The sequence below is a fragment of the Ziziphus jujuba genome, chromosome 2 (genome assembly GCF_031755915.1).
Source record: "Ziziphus jujuba cultivar Dongzao chromosome 2, ASM3175591v1".
Taxonomy (NCBI): domain Eukaryota; kingdom Viridiplantae; phylum Streptophyta; class Magnoliopsida; order Rosales; family Rhamnaceae; genus Ziziphus; species Ziziphus jujuba.
The window spans coordinates 30670745-30693529 of record NC_083380.1 but is presented as its reverse complement, the minus strand read 5'-3'; the positions used below and the strand labels follow the sequence as shown (position 1 = coordinate 30693529).

Sequence of the window (22785 nt, the reverse complement as noted above, 5' to 3'; positions counted from 1 at the left end):
TTTTCAGTAATGGATTTCAACAGTAATTGGACATTATCAACACCAATCTTTATTATTTTGCTCCAATAATATTTTCTAAAATTAATATTAAGGATACTAACCAAAGTTCCTTTGTATTAAATTTAAAATTTCCAATTTGCATGATCAGACATCGTTAGCATCGTTTTGACTAATTTTATAGTTTCTGTTTTATATATATCCTAATTTTTCAATAATGCTTGTGTTGTTGCCATAAAATAATTACATAGAAATCGGTAAAAATTTATTGATAATATTTTCCCTTGCATATTCAATAAGTTATCAATGGCTACGTTTTAGACGCCCATTTTTTTTTTTTTTTTTAGTTATAATTCCCAAAAAAAAAACTATCTTCCTTATACTGCCTATAGAATACATAAAAAAATATAAAAAATAAGCGCATTCAATTACAATAATGCTTTAATTTCCTATAAAATAACCTCATTGAGTTTCAATATTCTTTAAACCCTATATGTTTTCTGATTAAAAGATTTAATTTCATAGTTGAATTACCACTTTTTCCAATAATAATAAGTAAGCTATCATTGCTTTTATGTTTTTTCTCTAACACTCCCCCCATATGCAGAGTTGCCTTTTTTTTTGAACTTTTTTTTTTTTTTTTGGTCTTTTATGTGGCTTTTATTTTCGGATAGAATTGTTGAGTTTCAAATTTAAGATTTTTTGGAACACTAGCTCTGATACCAAGTTGAATTACCACTTATAAATATACAAGATAACTCACTTCTCATTAGTTTAAACTTTTGGGAGATGTAGTATTAATTTGGTGTCAGAGTCCCTGTTCGTTGAGTGCAAAACTCAATAATTTCACCCAAGAAATAAAAAAAAAATGTAAAAATCCAAAATAATATCAAACTAGGTGGACCTACAAATAAGGGAAAGTGTAAAAGAAAAATATAAAAGAAATTATATCCCACTTCCTATTAACTTAAGCTTATAGGAGAAGAAGACGAATAAGAGATAGAGTAAAAAAAAATTTACAAGGCAAATAGGATAGGAGATGGGTAAAAGTTTTCCCTCTTTCTTATTTGTTTTTTCATCCCATAGGTTAACTTAACTACTAGCTATCCTATTGGAAATAGTCCCTAATATAACACCAATAGCAGGAATAAAAGATGAAACTACTAAAAGGGACTTATAACTAGCTTTGCATGCAACCTATTACCGCCTAGACCCAATCATGGCTATTAATCAAATAAGACTAGGAACCAAAAGCCAAACGAAATGGTAGGTATAAAGTAAATTGCCCAACATTTCCAAAGCAGTCCAACTTTGAACCTTTTTGATATAAAATGTATATATCGAAGAGGTTTTATTTCTTTGGATTGGTAGTAATAGAATGGTTTCATTATTTAAAATGAAGAACATTTCCCACCAAATGATTAGCCTAATAATACTACTCACTAGTAAATAGTGCAATACTTCTTCGTGAATCTCCGCTATTTGAACATGGAACACTGTAACAACAAAAAAGAATGAAAAAATTTGGTATCAAAACCAAAAATTCTTGAACTCAAAACTTAATAACTCCACCTAAGAAATCAAAAACACATGTATGGACTCAAAATGTGAGATCCCACATCGGTTGGAAAAAAAAAAATGAAGCATGCCTTATAAGAGGGTATGGATACCTTCCCCTTGAGAGGCCTTCCTGACAAGGAACGTAAAACTGTGAGGTATCAAAACCAAAGCAGATAATATCTCGGTTGGGTCTGAGAGGCTCGGGCCAATGGGACTAGCAGGTGAAGGGGTGAGATCCCTAACCACTGAGAGGCCTTTTAAAATCGTATGAGCTGTGTGACAGCCCAGACCACCCGCATGAGATATTGTCCTCTTTGGATCTGGGAATCCTCTTACAACCCAACCCTCAAGGTTTTAAAAGGCCTCGCAAGGCAAAGGTATCCACACGCTTATAAGCCATGCTTCATTTTCCTTTTCAATCGATGTGAGACTTTGCAAATCTCCCCCCTTAGGGCCCAGCATCCTTGCTGGCACATTGATCTGGGTCCAGCTCTGATACCATCTGTGACAGCTCAGACCACCTGCATGGGATATTGTCCTCATTGGGCCTGGAGAATCCTCTTACAACCCAGTCCTCAAGGTTTTAAAAGGACTCGCAAAGGAAAGATATCCACACGCTTATAAGTCATGCTTCGTTCCCCTTTCCAACCGATGTGGGACTTCACAGGCTGGGTCCAAAGCGGACAATATCTCATGCAGGTAGACTCGGCTGTTACAGTTAGTATTAGAGCCAGACCCAGATCGGTGTACCAACGGTGATGCAAGGCCCCAAAGGGGGTGAATTGTGAGATCCCACATTGATTGGAAAGGAGAACAAAGTATGCTTTATAAGAGGGTGTGAATACTTTTCCCTTGAGAGGCCTTCCTAATAGGGAACGTAAAACCGCGAGGTATCATAGCCAAAGCGGACAATATTTGGGTTGGGCCTAAAAGGCCCAAACCAATGGGATTGGCAGATGAAGGGGTGAAACCCCTAGCCACTAAGAGTGTAACACCCCATCCCAAATCACACCAGAATCTGTGCACGTTGATCGAGGTTGATCGTTGACCGAGCAGGTCAAAAGTTGACTTTTTGTCCCAGTTGGAATTTCTAGTTGACCAGGATACCGTGGCAAAATGCATGATGCCCCGAGTTCGTAGACTAGTAGCACATCGAAAACGGAGCTACGGTTTGAAAATTATGGGCAAAACAAGTCGAGGTGCAAACAGTCCAAAAGGTGCCGGGAGTTGACTTTTTCTTGTTGCGTAATTTTATTTTGACTCTTGTATGGTTGTAAAGTACTCGTCGATACGAGTTCATAGACTAGCGGCACGCTTAAATCGGACATTTGATTAAATAGTTATGGACGTTTGAAGTTCGCCGGATACCGTAATATTTTATTATATCTGGCTTAAGTGCACAGTAACACCACATGTCATCACCTAATTGGTCCACATGGATGAACAGTATCACCACGATGGCTTTTATTTGACAAAAATCTCGAGGAAGAGAGAGAAAGAGAGAGAGGAGAGAGAGAGAGGGAGAGAAACCGACCGGCCACCGGAATCTTCAAATTTTTCTGCCAATTCTTGTTACATGCGCCAGCCAGACGGAAGCCTCTCCCCATTTCCGGCCAAACCCCTAAATTTCACGGCCGTTGGTCGCCGAACGCGCCCGGATTGAGGCGGCGAAGTTCGGCGGTGATTTTTCCCTCCACTGCCGACCACCGCCATTTGCCCTGTTTCCGGCCATTTTCCGGCCACACGTGCCAGCCACCCCTCACCACCTCCTCAAGTCCGGCCTACGCACCAAATTTCAAAGCCACCGGACCTCCGACGCGCCGGGATCGGAGCATTTTCCGGCGAGGGGCAGAAAATCTTCAAACCCCGATTTCTCCGCCGTCCGGCCTCCGTTTGCCTCACCGCCGGTCCCGTTGGATTCCTCTCCCCTCGATCTACAAAACTGCCAAAAATCTCAGCCAATGGCCACCGCACGCGCCGCCGTCGGTGACGGTTGCCGGTGACCGCGCCGGCGAGTACCCAGTCGCACCGCCGGCCCTTGTCCACTGTTTTCAACCTCCTGAATCCAAATCCGGCATCCTTTTCCACCAATTCATGATGGTTTGGGAGAATTGCAGAGTCAAATCCCAAAAGCTTTCCGGCGAGATTCCGGCCACCTCGGGTCCGATCACCGGAAAGTAAAACCGAATCCGTGATCCTCATCACTCAAGCTTCGATTTGGTATATAACTTGTAACTTTTAGTTGTCGTTGTGTTCGTTCCCCGGGTACCCATTTGGGAATTACCCGAATAAAATATTAATATATTCGGTTGGTGTACTGTGGATGTTTTAGGTGCACGCGCGAGTAGTGGAGTTGATCCTGTGGAGGATCTTAGCTGATTTACGCGCTTAAGGTGAGTGACCCACCTTCAAAAATATTTTGGACAATTAATTATGTTTAATTGGTATTTAAAGTATGCTCATGTGGTACAATTTAGTTATGGTTTTATTGTGATTTAATTTATTTATTATGCATGAGCAAAGTATATTTCGGTAATAATCGTACGTGGTTTTAAGTATTATTTTGGGCATAATTAGTTTAAATATTTTACAAAAATAGTTGTTAAATTGGTGGTTTAATTTTATAATTATGCCCATGGTATTTTATCTGTTGAACCTCGTATTACGAGAAATTATGGTTTATTTGTTATCGAGGTTTTCGTATCGATTTGTTAAATAAAAATATGTGGGATGGTAAGTGTGAAATTTTGATATATTTTCCACGGTAATTTTGGAAAACGGTACAGTTGGTTTAATAATTATTTTAGACGCATTCATACAGTATTGGTGTTCTGGTATATGTATATGTGGTTCAGCGCGCAAGTATTATTATTTCTCCCGTGAGTTGCCATTGGACCGTGGGCAGGCAAGTTTGTTATTGGCCACAGCCGCCCCCCTCCTTGGCCAGGATGATGGTTTCAGCAGCGGTACTGTCGGGACGCCGAAGTGCCGTTTGCAAGTTTCTCTCTTTAACCTCCCTCCAATCGGTGCTCAGGACGCTGGGTATCGGAGGGCATCACCGGTATATGGTGTGGTGCGTCAAGTGTAATTTTTCAGATAAAGTTTCAAACCCCAAAGGTGTTCAAAAAATTTATCTACTATAATTTATTATATTTTAATTATATATTGGGGTAATTATTTATTTATTGTTTATCAAATGGTTTGATCCCTTGGTTTTCGGGAAGTACGAATATCGGATTTTGTGAAATTGTTTAAAAAGGGAACATTTCCAACGGAGTGATTAGTGAGAGTTTTGAGAGAAAATTATTATTTCCAAATTTATTAATTGTTGGTATTAATTCAATTCCCTTGTTTGTTATATTATTATTATTATTATTATTAAAAGTGTTCAGTAGTTAGGGTTACTCATTGAGATGATTAGCATCTCACGTTTTTAAGTTCTGTTCCCTTAGGTGCAAGGGGTGGTAGACATTCTTCCGGGGCGAACCAGTTCTCCGCCGCTATCGTGTTTCGAGAAGTACTTTTGTACTCATTCCTTTCAGCTGTATTATTTCTTTCATCTTTGTTGTATTTCTGTTGAATAGCACTTCATAGAGCTCTGTATACTATTTGGACACTTATGTTTTATTTATGCACTGGTTTACCGTTATTGTTGTGAAGTGCTGTAAATTTGTGGAATCAATTTGTAGTTTTGCAGGAGGAATAAGGGGATGAGTATAGAAGTGTGTTTTCAGTGCAGGTAATTTTTGGTAAGTCCTACCCTTAGGGGAGGTGCTGCCGGATTTTCCGTTGGAAGATTCGGTGGTATTTCCCTAGGATCAGGGCTTGTCTAGAGTTTCGAGGAGGAATTCTGGACGGGTCCTGACAGAGAGACCTTTTAAAACCATGCGGGCTGGGCCCAAAGCGGACAATATCTCATGCTGGTGGACTGGGCTGTTACACAAAATAAACTTAAAAAAAGTATATTTATATACAAGAGAAAGTGTTAAAAAAAATATAAAAGAAATGAAACCCACCTCCCATTAGCTTAAAATTTTGGGAGAAGTGGTAATTTAGCTCACATCAACAACAATTATCACACCCAATTTGGGACCATTCTCCACAAAGATGGAGGCCACCTCCACCAAGTCGATGACCATCTTGTCCCATAGCCAATAACATTATGAATTTCATCTCTTCCAACAAAAAAAATTGATTTCATTCCTAACAATTTCCTTTTTTTTTTAATTTTTTCATTTTAGTTTGGGTTGTATGATATATTTGAGATACATTTGTATAGTTGTCATGATTTGGGTATATCATTGTTTGAAAATAGGAATGTACTGGTTACACTCTTCCATATGTGAAGTTTTAAGTTCAAGTGTTTCCAACTGATTAAAAAAAAAAAAAAAAAAAACACATCCTTATACACATTTGATTGTTGACAATTGACAAGCGGATAAATTTAGATTGTTTAGCAAATAGTGATAAGATATCATTTTAAACGATCAATTGTCTAGCAACTAATCATATGTGGGAACTTTTTTATGTTAGTTACCAAACAATCTAAGTTGGTTTAGTCTTTGTTAATGAAATAATGTGTGAATCAAATAAATATATATCCTTTATAGTAATTTTATATGAATAATTCTAGAAGAACCAATTAAGAGAATCTTTAATAATGAATGTGAATTATTCTTTATGTAGCATAACAATTGATATTATCAAAATCTATTAGCATAAATGCACAATCAAATATAAATTGTTTTCCAATGATAATATGCACAAAATCTATTTATAGCTATTAATTAATTATATATTTTATTTACCTTTTTGTCTATTTTGAAAACATTGTCTTTTTAAGGAAAATTTTGTTTTTTAGGAAATTTTAAAATGTGTAATAAGGCTGTAAGAACAGATAGGCTATATCAACTTGACATTAATTCTATACATTGCTAATGGAGAACAATTTTTTTAAAAGCACTATCCATATTGCTTACATGGCATGTTTATTTTCACAATTCATATCCCCATTAGAGCTACTCTGGGTCTTACATTTTTCAGCTACATCGGTTATTGCATCAATAATGAATCCATTGGGCTGGATAAGCAACTTCCTATCCGAACTTTGTACGAGTAGTGAAATGGCTTCACTTCATTGATTTGACTTCACTTTACTTAAAACTAAAGATCGAGCCTAGGAAAGCAATGAAATCTCGTATAGCAGATAGCACGCTTCAACTTTAATGAGCAACAGACAGGTGTGCAAGGAACACTATTGAATAGACTATTGAGAGCATATTCGAAGGTAAATTACGGATTGTTCTCTATGTGGTATAAAAATTAATGCAATCAATTTTAGAATCATTCTCCAATTGTAATGTGCATAAAAATTATTTATGACTATTAATTAATTATATATTTTATTAACTTTTTATTTTCAACTTTTTTTGAAAAAAATTGACTTACTAAAATTTTACATTTTAGGAAATTTTACAATGTCTAACATAGCCTCTGAAAGTAAATATTCACTTTGATAATGTATGAAATCACATTAGCTTAACATTTATTTGAAACATTATCATTGAAGTAATTTTTTTAAACCACTGTACATATTACTTATGTGACGCGAAATGTTTACCAAATGATAAGTGTCATTATATTATTGTCTTATATTTAGTCACATTTTTCTTTTTTTGATATTAGGAGTGAGGAGTTTCAAACTCATATTATTGCCTTAAAAAACAAGAGGATTATCCCCACAAAAACTTATTTAGTTGTACTTATTATTTAAAAAGTTCACTTATTCATATTAAGGTATATTAAAACTTAAATCAATAAATTAAAAACATGTTATATCATCTTGAATGATATCTTGGTAGATATCTTGGTAGACTAGTTTGTATCTTTGTCAATACTCTAAGTTGTACTTCTATTACTCTAAGTAATGCTAAATGTATAGTGTAATACTAGAGGAACATGTTAAAATAAATAGCGATGGGCTTTTAATTAAATAACATAAAATTTCAGAATAAATTAAATAAATAAACGATTTTTTTTATTGGTATTAAATTTGACATAATGGTGACGATGGACTAAATACTTGCCTGTCGTAAGATTTGGTATGTCCAAACCATGAATTGTCAGAGACTGAGTGTCTAGTTGGCATAGTGGTGTGGAATTTTAAGTAATCACCCGTCCTAATGCTCAATTTATCCATATCATGAAATTACCAATGTAATAAAGTTGACATAATAAATGTAATTTTATGCACTCATCTATAGTGAGGTTTAGTTTATGTTATTTTTTGGTGTCAATTTGGGGTTGGCATAGTGGATAGGATGTTAAGTATATACCTGTTGTAAAACGTAACTTGCCTATTTCATGAAATTGCCAAATATAATTCTTTCTCTCCCACTTATGAACCAAGGCCTATATGAGGTGATTAGGTTACCCTATCAGTAGTTTGATTACTTGGTAGGATGATTGGAATGGCAGTGGAAGTTAATTGAATATCATGCATCACATGTTCTGAGTTACTCTATTGTTGACTTAGTTTAATGCGTTTGATTGTGATGATTTATTTGAGTATCATTGGTCCGTGTATTGGTATCCTTTGTGCTACGATGACCCTAGTGATATTATGTGTTTTAATATGATTGAAGGGGGCTGAGACGATAGCATTTGCATAGTCCTTGTGATGTGTGCATTCCTGTTATTTGCTATTTCACAGCTAGAAGCATCCCTAATACTCTGTCTATGAATGCCATGATAAAATTAAATAAACTAATTATCAAAAACTGTTAAAGATTCTAAAACATTGTTCGACTCTTATAAAGCTAGATTTAGCTTTTGTTTTTTTTTTTTTTTTTTGTTTTTTTGGGTACCACCAAAGATACCATATATTTATAATACTGTTGAGAGCAAATATTATATAAGGACTTCAAGTACTTATATAAGTGCTATGTAATGGTTATGGAAAATCACATGTATGATTATATATATTTTATGTATTATGTTCTATAAATACTGTTCTTAAGTTGTTTGATATCAGTAGGAAATTTATCAATTTGATAAATTAAGAAACAGCACTATTTGCATTTATTGAATTCTATTGTATATGATAGAGTTAGTGGTATGAATGAGCTTATTTTGAAATTTTACTCTTATTATATGTGTCAGGACCCGTCCAAAACCCCTCACCGAGACCCTGGACAAGCCCTGATCCCAGTGAAATACCACCGAACCTTCCGATGGAAAATCCGACAGCATCTCCCCTAAGGGAAGGACTTACCACAAAATTTAGCTGCATAAAGTTACACTCCTATATGGTACCACCTTATCCCTCCTACCTTACTACAATAATGTCCACAGTGGCAGTACTTCAATAACAATTTATATAAAACACATACATATATATATATATATACATAAGGAATAATCAACTAAATAAACAACCAATTATATATTTAATCATTCACGTCCGCCCGCACCACCCACTAAGTGCCGTACATTTTAAATATTGTGTTACAACATACACTGATGCGTAATATAAGAAGAAAAGTAAAACAATCATCACATCAACAACAATAATAATAATAGCAATCGTTTTCATGATAAAAAATAGTACTAATATCATCTGTCATATTTACTCGAAGGTAATCACTAGTTCAATAACTATCACATAATCACAGCTGTCCCAAGGACTATCTCACCTGTCCAAAAGCTACCACTTGTTCAAGAATTATTATACTTACCCAATGGCTATCTTTCTTGCCCGTAGGCTGTAATACTTGTCCGGATATATCATATGTTAATAATAATAATAGAAATAATAAAATAATAAAAATAAAAATAAACAATGGCAATAATAATAAAAATAATAATAATTATCATAATGATGATGATAATATTAGTAATAATGAAAATAATTGTAAATATAATTCTGATAACTAATAATTGTAATATTAATAACGAGAATAATATTAATAATAATAATGACAATAAAAGCAATTAAGTATAATGCTAGAAAATCAGGTTATGAATAAATAGAATAATACGATATCAAATAATAATTTAAAATTCAAAAAAAAATATTATCAAATATACACTCGTATCAGGGGTACAAACGATACCCTCCAACATGTTGCGCAATCCATGATTCCAACTGTCACCAGTACCCTGCTACCAATACAGTCCGGGGTGGTGGCCTAGATTAGTCATCCAATCCCCTGGACTCATAAGCAATATAGTTACGAGGCTAACTCTTCATGGACTACATCGGATCGCTGTCCCCATACAGTGTGATACATATAAATATAATATATATATATACAAAAGATACTTGATGCACATACTATATACCAGTGGTGTCCTACGGTGCCCAGTATCCCAAAACATCGTCTGACTAGGAGGTTAAAGAGAGAAACCGGCATACGGTTGCGTGGCGTCCCACCAAGCCACTGCTTAAACCGTCATCCCGGCCATGGACTGGGGCGGCTATGGCTAATATCAAACTTGTCTGTCCTCAGTCCGATGGCAACTCACGGGAGACATTACAACTTGCGCGCTAATCACATCCACAACTACAGAATACCGGTACGTGTATGGTACATCGAAAACCGATAAAAATATTTTATAACATTATATATTTTTTTAAATATAATATAATATTATAAAATTTGATTTTTTATATAATACACTTAAATTTATGCACTTTTATCAAATTCACAAAATTTCATGCATAAATAAATAATTAAACACATAAGTATAGTTTCGATCACAATAATTCAATATAATCAATTCCGCAAACCTTCAAATTAATTCATACTAAATGTCAATAGAACCACATACAATTCCACCAATAATTAAGCATATAAAGATACATTCTATTAGCTGTCATAACTTCACAGTAACCTTACAATAAAGTTAACAATAATTTAACAGCAGTTTAAAATCTACAGCTTTCTAAATTTAAGAAACATTACTTCAACCCATATTTATGCTGTTCAACACAATTGGACATTATCAATATAAATAGCAATTATTTAAACATCAAACATACATTTTCAAATTACCACATTAAAATAATATTATTTTATCCAAAAATAGTTTCTTTCAAAATACTCAATCACAATTCACAAATAAGGTGCCACATGAAAGCTAAGGAGATGATGAGTGTAAAGCCAACCTTCATTCGGCTCGGAACAGTCGGAGTTGGCCGGAAAATGGCTGGGAAGTTTCGGTTGGACTCCCCCTCCACTCATCTCACCAATGGCTTGGAATTTGGGCAAATGGATGTCATTTTTGGAATCAGGAGGTCGAAAATTAGGGGGAAGGACCAACCTCGGGACCGGTGGCCGCTAGAAAATCGACCAACCTCCACCTCACCGACCGTCGGCTTTGGGCGACGATCCCGGCGCTTTGACCGGCGACTCGACGCCCGGGCTCATCCAACCCTGGGCCACCACGTCGTCCGGCACGTGTGGCCATGCGACGGCAGGAAGAGGTGCAACAAAGAGAAAGAGGAACCGGCGAGAGTGAGAGGGAAGGAAGAAAGAAGAATGAAGAAGAAAAAGGAATCCCGCGCGGGGGGGGGGGGGGGGGGGAGGGGGGCACTGTTTTTTCCGACGTGGGGAAGAAGAAAAAAAAAAGAAAAAGAAAAAGAAAATAAATAAATAAATATATAAAATAATATTAAAATAATAATAATATAATATAATAAAACAATAATAATAATAATAATAATAATAATAATAATGTAAAATAAAATAATAATAAAATAATGATGTATTAGAAAACTTTGCAGATCCATAACTTGTAAACCACATATCCATTTTGGGCATGCCGCTAGTCTATGAGCTCGAGTACTTCACAACCGTGCATGAGTCAAAACTCAACTTTGCACGAATAAAAAGTCAACTCCGGCACCTCTTGGACAATTCGGACCTTAACTTGTTTTGCCCATATCTTTCAAACTGTAGCTCCGTTTTCAATGTGCTACTAGTCTATGGACTTGGGTCGATGCATACTTTGCAACGGTACCCCAATCAAAGAGAAATTTCATCCAGATCAAAAAGTCAAATTTTGATCTCTCTCGGTCAACGGCGGTCAAACCCGATCAACCTCGGTCAACATGAAAAAAATTTTCAATGTACTTTGGGATGGGGTGTTACAATATGGATCTCATAGACCTTGATAAAGATTCTAGATGACATTGAATGGTGCAACTTTTGACTGTAATTTGGTCAACTATTGGAAATTAATGGCTTAATAGGAGATGACAAGGAATTGTAAGTTGTTTGAGACTTTATATGGAATTTTGTGGTAATTTGGCTTATAAGTTGTTGCTTGTATTAATTTCCTTGTTTTGTGTTGTTACTCCTATAGTTGCTTTTGTATGTTCTAGAATTTTGTAATAATTGTTTATGTTGTGACATTAATCTTTATGTATTTTGTACACCACTTGCTTTGAGAGACTATATATATTTCACTACCAATATTGATAATTTTCTTATATTATGGATATGTTGAGATTATTTGTGAGAAATTAAATATATTAGTTTTCTTTAAGGAATTCAAGATGAAAATGAAGCTTTGGAAGAATAAGAAGTTGAAAGCTATGGGGTCTAACACAATGATGAATGTTATGGTAGATATAATGAGTTGGGATAGAATCCAATATCATTCGTAATTTATTTGTTGTATGTGGTAGTGATGTGAAGTTTACAATACTTTGCACTCTTTAGCAAATAGCATAAGAGAGAGAAGGAACTAAACTTTTGATGGATATAGTGTGGTGTGTATTGACAAGCTTTAATTTGCCATTTTTCTTGTGGGTAGCAAGTTATACCTAGTTTACACCTTTTTCTTATGTATAGAGTTCTAAAGTTGATGTCATGATGTATAATTTTAATATTGAATAGTTGGATCTTAAAACCTCTATTGGTTATTTTTGTTGGTTCTTATAAAAGGATCCAAAGTTTCTAGATTTCATTGTTCATCTCTCACTATCAGGGTTGTTAAGCCAAACATAGTTATTTATTTTAATGGTGTCTCAATTTTCGTGAGAATAAGGATCCAAAGGTTCATGTTTTGAAAGAGGAAAGTGTGTTGATTCCCACTATTTGTCATTGCCAAAGATTTTGTTGTCTAATAATTGTGAATCTAGTAGTCAATCAAGATTGAACCCATTGAGATAGAATGAGATATTTTAGTTACAGCTAATGGTAATGTGTACCTTTTGAGAATGTCATAGAGGGTTCGAAAATTTATTATACCTAATGACTATAAAGTTTATTTATAAGAACATGAGTTTAACACAAGTCATGAATTGAATTTAGTCGCTTATGAGGAAGCCAATAAGCAGTTCAGTATCTCTTTTGGTTTAGTTGCCTAAAAGTAACAAACTTATTCAATACCAATGAGTCTATAAAATCAAGAGAGACTCTAATGATTAAGTGAACAAGTATAAGTTGGATTTGTTACCAAAATTTTTAGCCAAAAAAAGAAAATTAACTATAGAGAGACGTTCTTTCATGTATCTACAAAGGATTCTTTTATAATCATTAAGGTGATTGTAGCTATTTTCAATTTAGAGTTAGATTATATGGATATTAAAACTACTTTGTTAAATGGAATTTTATATTCGACTGTGTATATATATAGTCCAACTAGTTAGCTTCTAAGTAGTGAGGAACGAAATTTTGTTTTGTAAGCTTAAGAGATTTATTTATGATCTTGAGTAAGCTTCTTAACAGTGATATCTCAATTTTTTTATGAAGTTGTCACATGAAATGATTTTAGGGAGTATGTTATTGATTTGTGCATATATTTAAGGGTTAGTGGGAGCAATTTAATATTTATAGTATTGTATTTTGAAGACATATTGTTAGCTTTTTTGTGATACTGACCTATTAACTAAGACAAATTAGTTATTTTGTAGCCATTTTAATATGAAAGTTTTAAAATGGTTTCATTGGTAGTAGAAACAAAGATTCTTTGACACAAGACTAATTGTGTGTTACACTAAATATAAGTCAATAATATAATGACACTTATCACTTCATAAACATTTTTATTAAATAATTGGTACTTCCAGCATTATTCAAATTAATAAGATAATTAATATATAGTCAATCTTTTAAACTTTTGTCTGAAGACCTGATTACATGTAATAAGACAGTAAAAATCATATAAACAAAAAAAAAAAAAAAAAGTATCTTATTGCATGTAATTGGAGGTCTCTTTGATAAAAATTTATCTCGGATCCTCCGATAAAAATTTATCTAAGATCCTTGGATAAGTGATTGACTATAGTCAATATACAACATAGGCGAAAATTTTATGGAGTTTCAATCGGCTTTTGCTTTCATGAACTTGATTGATCTGCAATATTCAATGTTAGGGGCTTCCCCACCACCACACAATACACCCCCCACCCCAAAACCCAACCCACAAAAAAAAAAAAAAAAAAAAAAAAAAAAAAAGCAAAGAGAGAGAGAGAGGAGTGAGCAAGTTTTAAAATCTTTGATCTCCCTATTTTGGATACTTCCAAGGTGATCAAAAGCTTTAAAAAAAAGGTCTCTTAGGGCCTCTCATGTGAGAGATCCTGAATCCTTGATCATTCAACTCAATGTGCTTTTGGAATTCGATGTCAAAAAAAAAAAATTCCTACTTAGTGAAGGGAATATGTGTAAAGTTGGACGGTGATCATGGTGGTCCAATAAATGGTGTAATGAATTTTGTAAATTTGATGCATTTTAACCTTTTCATTACTGATATAAAGCCGGCGAGTAGGTACATTATATCAGGAAGGAACAATTATTTTAATTTAACGTGTTAATTTCCTTTCTTTAATAAATATGGCTGTAATGTATATCTCCAAGATTTCTTCATATCCAAACAAAGTGTTTTATTTTGTATGTGAAAAAAAAAATGTCGTTAGCTTCAACATCAATCGGCCATTGTAGAAAACATTGGATAGCGAAAAAGTACAAGTCGGGACAAAATTTCTTGACACAAACGAGATTGTTATTTTCACTATAAATATTGGACTATTAATTGCTTGACAATTATACTAAGAAAACAAAAACTTGATTTGTACTTTGGTCGAGATTATGGATACCAAAAGCATTGCAATCTCAACTCTTGTGTTGAGGATCTTTGTTCTACTGTCTTTGATTGCTTCTGCGGTGGTGCTTGTTCTCGACAACTACACTCTTAGTGATGATATCCAATTTTCTTTCCAACAAGTCATTGCCTACAGGTATCTCTAATTTTATTACTTTTGTTCAACCATGTGGTCGGAATAGAGAAATTCGAATTTTAGAATCCTTATGAATTTATTATTTATCCATTTTTTTTAAAAAAAAATGATTAATAAATTTTGAATTTGGTGGTGATGATTTTTTATTATATGATTTTGTCAAATTTCAACACAAGTTCATAAAGATTTTCTCTGCTTAATTATATTTTTGTGTATATATATAATAAATATATATTTTCTAATTTGTGAAAATTGTCAATTTTGATATATCTATGCTAAGATATAGGGGTGAAAATGATATGACAGGTATATGCTGGCCACAGCAGTTATTGGAGCAGCCTATTCGATAGTGCAGCTTCCATTTGCGATATATTATGCGTCCACAGAAAAGCAATTGATACGAAACGATTTCTTGCCCCAGTTTGACTTCTTTGCTGACAAGGTATAATATATATGAATACTATTTATCATCAATAACAATTATAAATAGAATTTATATGCAATTTACAATTTAAGTAACTATTTAAAAGTGTTTACTTTTTCAATTTAAATTTTTAAAACAAATAACGATTACATCATGAAATAGACATATTAACAATAATTTTAATGATCATCACCATATTAAATATAAATAGCAACATTTATAAATATAATCGCATACTATAATGGGCGTGTAACTGCCTATAAAGGCCAATATCCATTTGTATATATATTTGAAACCAGCTAGACGCTCTTTATTGAATTTCATTTCCCTTTTCAAAATATATACAAAATTAAAGTTGATTTTTTTTTTCCCCTTTTTCCTTACACAATGAAACTTACAAGTTAAGCTGACTAAGATTGTTGTAGTCTAAATGCATGCATAAATCAGATTTACATACCCACAAATTAAATAGTAAATGCATAGTAAATGTGGTAAAAGTTCTTCAGAATAGTAGTCGACCCAATTATGCACAAATTATTACAAAATTTTCTATGTGGTAAACTTAATTACTATCAAAAGTTTACTCAAATAAGTATGAGATATCTATTACAAAATATAATATTTATCATTACAGTGGTCCATTATCAAGCGGGCCTTAATGCGGACATGGTCAGTATTAAATGTTTCCGAATGAATTTTTAGTTTTAATAATTCAAAAAATTTAAATGAGATTCAATTATTTATTTGTTGGTGGTGACAAATAGCTTTACTCGTGTATATATTATGAAGATGATGAAAATGAAGTATTAATTTATTGGCCGATGCATGCAGATAATGAGCTTGCTGCTAGCTTCAGGAGTGGGAGCAGGTTATGGAGTAAGTTTTGAGTTAAAAAGGTTTGTGAATGCTGCGATTGATGCACTAGAATTTTTTGGAGCTGGTGATTTATCAGAGCAGAGATCTAAGGACCAACAATTCTTAAATAAAGGGATTATTGCCACTTCAATTCTTCTTCTTGGATGCATTTTAATGATTATAGTTTCTCTGCTTTCTTCCATCAATCGAAGTAGGAAATAAAGGCTTCTTTGGATGATCATCATCACCATTTTTATTACATTTTTGCTGCTCTAATATTTTCAAAAAATAATTTTGGGTATATTAATTAATTAATTAATTAGCCAAGTCCCTTTGTTTTGTGGGGTTTTTTATTATCTTTTTTTTTCATACAAATAAAATTTTATATGTGAACTATATATAGCCTAATTTTTCAATAATATTTATTGTTGTTGCTAAGAATAATTAGATGGGCTTTGTTTTGGTGAAAAATCCATTAAAAGTTTATCTAAACATTTTTCCTGTGCATGGTCCAATAACTCATCAATGACCACTTTTTTTATGGAAGGCCCTAACATTAAATGCAGAAGCAGGTCCAAAAAAGCAAAAGCCGAAAGAAACTCCATAAAATTCTTTGGCTCTTTGTCTGGTCAAAAAATTATTAGCAGTGTTTGTTTGGTTTGTGGTGGGGCGCAGCTGAAGTTAATTAGTTCATGGTGTATAAAGAGTACGGCCCAGTAAGAATTCAAATAAGATTTTGTAATTTGTTATTTTAAAACTTCACAGAGGCCCTTTTCAAGCCAACTTTATATTACACATCTTTATTTCTTTCATGGTTATAAATTTAAAATAAAGCCCTGACATACTAGTAATGATAGTGTTGGTAGATTTAGTGCAATAGTAAAACTACTAAAAGTACACCCTTAGATATAGAATTCAAATTTTGATATGGATAAAATTTCCTCCCTTTCTAGTTGTAATGGGTTTAATATTAACCAGAAAAATACTAATCATCATAATTTATAGAAATATATGAAGATCAAACAAACTTTATTTTATCATAAATGGCTAAATTTTACAATTTTCACATAGAATTTATAATAGTTAAGCTCATAGATAAAAAATATGTCTGCCCTAACTTTTTATTCTTCTTTAGAAATTCTTCCATAAAACGATCTAAAACCTTATTTAGGATAATTTTTATTTCTACTTTTTCATAAAAGCATTTTTAAATATATATATATATATATATACTTTTTTCTAAAATTGATTATAAGCTATTTTAAGAATTATCAAAATATTCATTCTTTTTGAACCTTAAAAGTCAAAAACAGCATTTCAAAAGCCATCATAAATAGGGCCTAAACACTTTTAAATTTTGTTTTTTTGAGCTGCAAACAACATTTCAAAAACCATGTTAAATTAAAACCATAATATATATATATATATATATATATATATAACTCTTATAATATATGTGTAGAGCACGATAGTATCTACTAAAAGTTTTTCTATGGAATCCACCAAATAATTTTTGTACATATATATACATGCGTATATCAAAAAAGATGAAAAAAGGTAAGGAAAGGTCTGGTATCAGCATTGAAGGATGAGAAGGCTGTGCGCACAAGGATCAAGAAAAAAAAGGCTAAAAGAGCATAGAGTGAAGTGAAACAACAACCATCCTTTTAAGCCTGGTGATATAAGTTAGAGAAGAGAGCAAACTTTTTTTGGTCCTTTTTATTTTCTTTTGTTTTGGTTGAAAGTTACGAAAGATAAAAAATAATAATAATAATAACAACAACCACAAGCAGTAGTGTGTTTTTTTTCAAACACACACCGAGTAATTTCCTTTCAAGCTCTTCCCAAAAAAAAAAAAAAAGATGAAAAAGCTTTGAATGGTCTCTGCATATTTGGAAAGATGCTGTGCTTCTCTCTGCCACATACATACACCCTTCCACTGCCATGGCTCTGATTCTTATGCATGCGAATGAGAGAGAGAGAGAGAGAGAGAGAGAGAGTAAGTAAGAAAGAGAAAATAGAAAATCATGAATGAGAGTTTGTATGTGTCTGTGTGTTTTTGGGGACGTTGAGAGGGACGACTGAGTCTGTGTATCTGTCATTTAACACCTCCCCTCTCTCTTACAACTGTGGCACTGAAAAACATGCTGCTTTTTATTCACATTTATAATAATAATAATTGACCACATAAACCACCACCACACCACTTGTGAATACCAAAAGGACGGACTACTTCTATCTATCTATCTATCTATCTATCTCATTCCTGGTCCCCCCCTTTCTCTCTCTCTTTGTTTCAAAATCTATCATACATACAAATTTTCAGAACCCAAAAAAATATATATATATATATATAGATATTATATATATCTATATACAAATTTTATACATGTTATAAATATTGGGTCAGTATTATTCTTTAATGCTCCGGAAAACGTCCCCTCCATATTATGACTTTCATGCCCAACAAACTAAGACCCCTCTCTTTCATATATATTTGTCCAAACAGAAACTACAAAAAACAATAACTAGAGCGCTTGGCCAAAAACCTAACTCCAGTCCTTAGCTCTCGATGAAATAGTGACATGAGTATATATTGAGAAAAATAATAACTAGATTAATAAAGAGAAAATTATACTAAAAAGGAATATAATAAATTAATGCTAATTACAAACAAAAAAACAAACCATTATGATAGGTTTTTTTTTTTTTTTTTCATTTACCAAATTAATCAACAAATAATAACATCACACAAAAGTTGCAAAAGATTACAACACTCCCATTGGAAACTTTCTGAACCTAATGATCATCATCATATTCTCACAAATACCCATATGTTATATAAATAGATAATACAGAAACAAAAAGGTTAACATATATATTAAAAAAAAAAGATGGGGAAAATATATATAGAGAGAGAGGGAGGAAAACCTATTATATAAGTATTATGGGTTAGATGATTTTCCAAGATGATGATCTCTTCGAATATGATCAATATTCTCTAACATTTCACCTTCCGAGGTTATAATCGCCGCGGCCGACGACGAAATGCAACTAAAACTTCTCGCTTGGAATTGTTGCTTGCAAGCATGGCAAGTGACTTGAAGAATAGTGGAGTTTATTTGCTTAATGGCATGCTCTTTGAGAGACTGTGCTCTATCCAATTCGGCTTGTGCTTGCTGTCTCATCCTTTTCGCATTCGCAAACTCTTTCTCTGCGAGCTCGATCTGTATTTTAGCCTGTTGTCTCGCTTCTTCTGCAAAGCTTTTCTCCACCATTGCAAGCCTTAATTGCTCTCGAGCCTCTTCTTTAAGCCTCGAAGCAGCAGCAGCACCTGGAGGCTTCTCATTTGTAGTGCTGCTGCTCAGCTGATCTCTCGGCGAGTTCCGGTTTGTGACATTAGATTCGTTTTTCTCTCCGAAATCCGACGAACCAATCGACAACTGCAATTGTGTTGAGTGATTCTCATCTCTTTTGGGAGAAGAAACCGAGATGATTTCAATCGGATTCGACGTGGTGGTCGTCGAGAGCTGAAGATCAAGATTGTGATGATACCGCTGCTGCGGGTGGTGGTGGTTTTTCGATGAGTTTGATCGGAAGAACGGATTGGTTGCAGATGGTTTAGGCATCACAAGAGCTGCAGGCCAATTGGGAACTGCTGCAGTGCTGAAATTGGTGTCGCTTGATGGGCTGGGACTCGAAGCTGTTCGAGATAAACAAGCTGCTGGTTGAAGTACTTGCGATTCTGAGCGAAGACGTCCTAGATTGCAAGCGTCTTGGTGTTCAATGAAGCTCTCCACCCTATATATATATATATATAAGATGAATCAAGAACATTCCCACATAAATATTCAATTTCATTAACAAGAAAAAGACTTACGTGGATATATATACATATACATATATATATATATATATATGCTTGGGTGATATGAAAATGGGTTTTAGAAAGATGGCATGGAAAGCATATTGTATAATAATTATTAAAGAAAAAAGGAGAAGAAGCAAAAAAATCAATGGGTTTTGAATTAGAGTTGACAGGTATTGAAATGGGTGGGAGGAGAATGAGAAAAAATATTAATTATTCTATCAATAATTAAATATAGATAATCATTTAAGATATGTATATATTCGATATCTCCCTAAGGGAATCTACAATGCTGTTATAGTATATATACATATATATAAAGAGCCTAGTGAAGTTGAGTGCTGCTATAGCTGGGTTTAATTAGGTCTTGGGATGCCAAAAGAAATCAAAGAAAAACAAAACATCTCTTGTGACAAAAACCAAAAACAAAAAAACTGATTTTGGGAAAATGTGTTTTTGAGTTTTTCGGTTAAAAATTTGGGATTAAGGTTCCATCAGTCATAAAGACCAAAAACAACTTTTTTTTTCCTTTTTATGTTTTGATGTTCTTTTTTTTTTTTTTTTTTTTTTTCTCTTCTTTTCCCTTTACAAGTCAAAACCCATTATAACAAAAGAGTCCCCCCAAGTTCCCCCTATAAAATTATGGGTTTGAAAAAATAAAAACAAAAAAAAAAACTGTAAAGTAAATCTCTCTTTCCCTTTCCCACTTTCAAAAAAAATCCATTATATATATATACACATAGATCTTTCTCTACATATTATATTAAATTGTCTTAAAAAAGAAGTTGATAATCAAGTTGGGAAATGTTTTTTTATATCTCAAATGAAATAGTTTCTAAATTTAAAGAATTAAAAAAAAAGGGGGTAATTAATTAAAAAAACCTTGAGAATACTCTTCCACAGTCACAAGAATGTCCTCTGGTTCCACAAGTTTTGAGATGTGCTTTGTAATCCGATTGAACAGCATAGCCCTTGGAGCATTTCTCGCAAACCCATTGCTTGTGATTGCTGTGTTTTCTTCTGAAATGTTTCTTAATCCCGACAAGATCTCCGAGAGCATGACAAGGATCATGGTGCAAACATGTCGGCTCCGGACACACGAAAACCCTCTTCCTCACCACCGGAGTCTCCCTCTTCAACAGCTTCCATGGAACTTTATGCCGTCTCCGATGCATCTGAAGGTTCTGGTCCCTCTGAAACCCTTGGTTACAGATCTCGCAGACATAGCGATCCGATTCCAGCAATGTTTTCGGCGAAAGAGAAACTACCTCTGCATCTGGATCTACAGAAAATGAAATATACAATCAATATATCATCAATAGTTATAAGGCAACGTCAGACAGCTTATGCTGCGCAACGTTGCTAAGCCTGATTACATGTAATCCATATGAAAATTATCATTTTCTCTCCGACAGAGAGGGATGATGCCGAGTAGAATAAAATTGTATATATGGCTAATTATATATATATATATATAGAGAGAGAGAGAGAGAGAGAGAGAGAGAGAGAGAGATACCTGGAGTTCCTGCAGGCCTTCTTTTCCTTTTGTTGATATTTCCATTTTCTAAGGAAGAAAAGGGCTCGGAGGAAGGAAGAGAATTGGAGGAAGAGTTATTGGGTAACATGGATGAGGAGGAGAGTTTGATGATGAAAAGAAAGTGTTTGTTTTTTTTTTTTTTTTGTGATATATATTGAGAATATAATGTTTGTATACAAATTACAATATAAGACCAAGAAGCAAAGCGATCTCCCTTTGGTGAAATCAAAAATATAAGAGAACTAATAAACAAAGAAAAGAAAATAAAAGGGGAGGAGAGAAGAGAAAGGAAAGGATGTTTCTTTCGGTTTTCTTTCTCAGCTTTAATCTTTTGTTTATCTTTTGAAGCAGTAATCAGCTTTCTTTTTTTTTTTTTTTTTTTTTTCCTTCTCAGCCAGCTTTCTCTCTTCCTTTCTTTCTTCCAACCCTCATCTTCTTCAGCTTCTCTTTATTTATTTTTTGTTTTTTTAAAGAGTTTTTTTTTTCACTTTCTAATTTTCTCTCTCTCTCTCTCTCTCTCTTTCTTTCCTAAATAAACTTCTTCAAAAGGGGGAAGTGAGAAAGGAAGAGAAAGAGAAAGAGAAAGAGAGAGCTAGAGAGAAAGAAAGACAGAGACAGAGAGAAAGAGACCCAATCACAATGCTCGAAACTTGATCCCACAAAGCAGCAAATTGGGCTCCATTAAGGAAAACATCCTCACAAAGAAACAAAATACACTCATAATTTTATCAAACAGTAAAAAAAAAAAATTTGCTTACGTGTATATTTCAAGGTTTTTCAACCTGTATTAATGCATGCAAAGCAAAATAATAATAATAATAATAATAATAAATTAAATAAATTTCCTTTTTTTTTTTAAAAAAAAATTTGGGGAGCCCCACATAAGAACCCCAGGTTTTTCATATCTTGTACAGTGCTGATGGTACAGAAATGGAGAGAGGGAAAGAGAGATATTAGAAATGACTAAAGTACCCTTTACTCGTAAATGTCCAGGTACTCTGATTTTATTAAAATTGAAGCAGCTTTTATAAAGGTGCTGCTGAGGATGTAAAGTCACCCTCAAGGGTATACTAGTCAATGGAATCATAATTCTATGTGCAAAGATGCTTACTTTTTGGTAAACTGAGTGCATCAGCATTACAGTGAGAGTTAAAATTGGCAGGATTGTCTTTTGTGGATAAATTTGGCAGTTTTCCTGAGTTTTTATTCTGCCTAAAAATCCACTTCTGAATCGGAAATAGGTCACCCCCTATATATATACATATATATATATATATATATATTTTTATACATGTATT

At 33.6% G+C, this 22785-nt stretch overlaps 2 protein-coding genes across 2 annotated transcripts; one reads left to right on the top strand and one right to left on the bottom strand.

The window, feature by feature from the left end:
- Positions 1 to 14654: 14654 nt before the first annotated feature.
- On the top strand, positions 14655 to 16304 carry LOC125422715 (CASP-like protein 4D1). The gene is made up of 3 exons (XM_048474826.1): positions 14655 to 14803; positions 15110 to 15245; positions 16059 to 16304. The coding sequence occupies exons 1-3, from the start codon at positions 14655 to 14657 to the stop codon at positions 16302 to 16304; spliced, it is 531 nt and encodes a 176-aa protein (XP_048330783.1).
- A 2445-nt stretch (positions 16305 to 18749) lies between these two features.
- Positions 18750 to 22112, bottom strand: LOC125422536 (protein indeterminate-domain 16). Its single transcript, XM_048474560.2, has 3 exons — positions 21467 to 22112; positions 20833 to 21232; positions 18750 to 19883 (listed from the first exon to the last, which is right to left on the bottom strand). The coding sequence occupies exons 1-3, from the start codon at positions 21573 to 21575 to the stop codon at positions 19028 to 19030; spliced, it is 1365 nt and encodes a 454-aa protein (XP_048330517.1). The 5' UTR covers positions 21576 to 22112; the 3' UTR covers positions 18750 to 19027.
- Positions 22113 to 22785: the final 673 nt, after the last annotated feature.

Excerpts from the sequence above, each read along its gene's own strand:
- LOC125422536 (XM_048474560.2), bottom strand. The coding sequence starts at position 21,575 with ATGTTACCCAATAACTCTTCCTCCAATTCTCTTCCTTCCTCCGAGCCC. Across the intron at positions 21,233-21,466 it reads AAGGCCTGCAGGAACTCCAG|ATCCAGATGCAGAGGTAGTT; the intron begins GTATCTCTCTCT and ends CATTTTCTGTAG. Across the intron at positions 19,884-20,832 it reads TGTGGAAGAGTATTCTCAAG|GGTGGAGAGCTTCATTGAAC; the intron begins GTTTTTTTAATT and ends ATATATATATAG.
- LOC125422715 (XM_048474826.1), top strand. The coding sequence starts at position 14,655 with ATGGATACCAAAAGCATTGCAATCTCAACTCTTGTGTTGAGGATCTTT. Across the intron at positions 14,804-15,109 it reads CAACAAGTCATTGCCTACAG|GTATATGCTGGCCACAGCAG; the intron begins GTATCTCTAATT and ends ATGATATGACAG. Across the intron at positions 15,246-16,058 it reads TTGACTTCTTTGCTGACAAG|ATAATGAGCTTGCTGCTAGC; the intron begins GTATAATATATA and ends CGATGCATGCAG.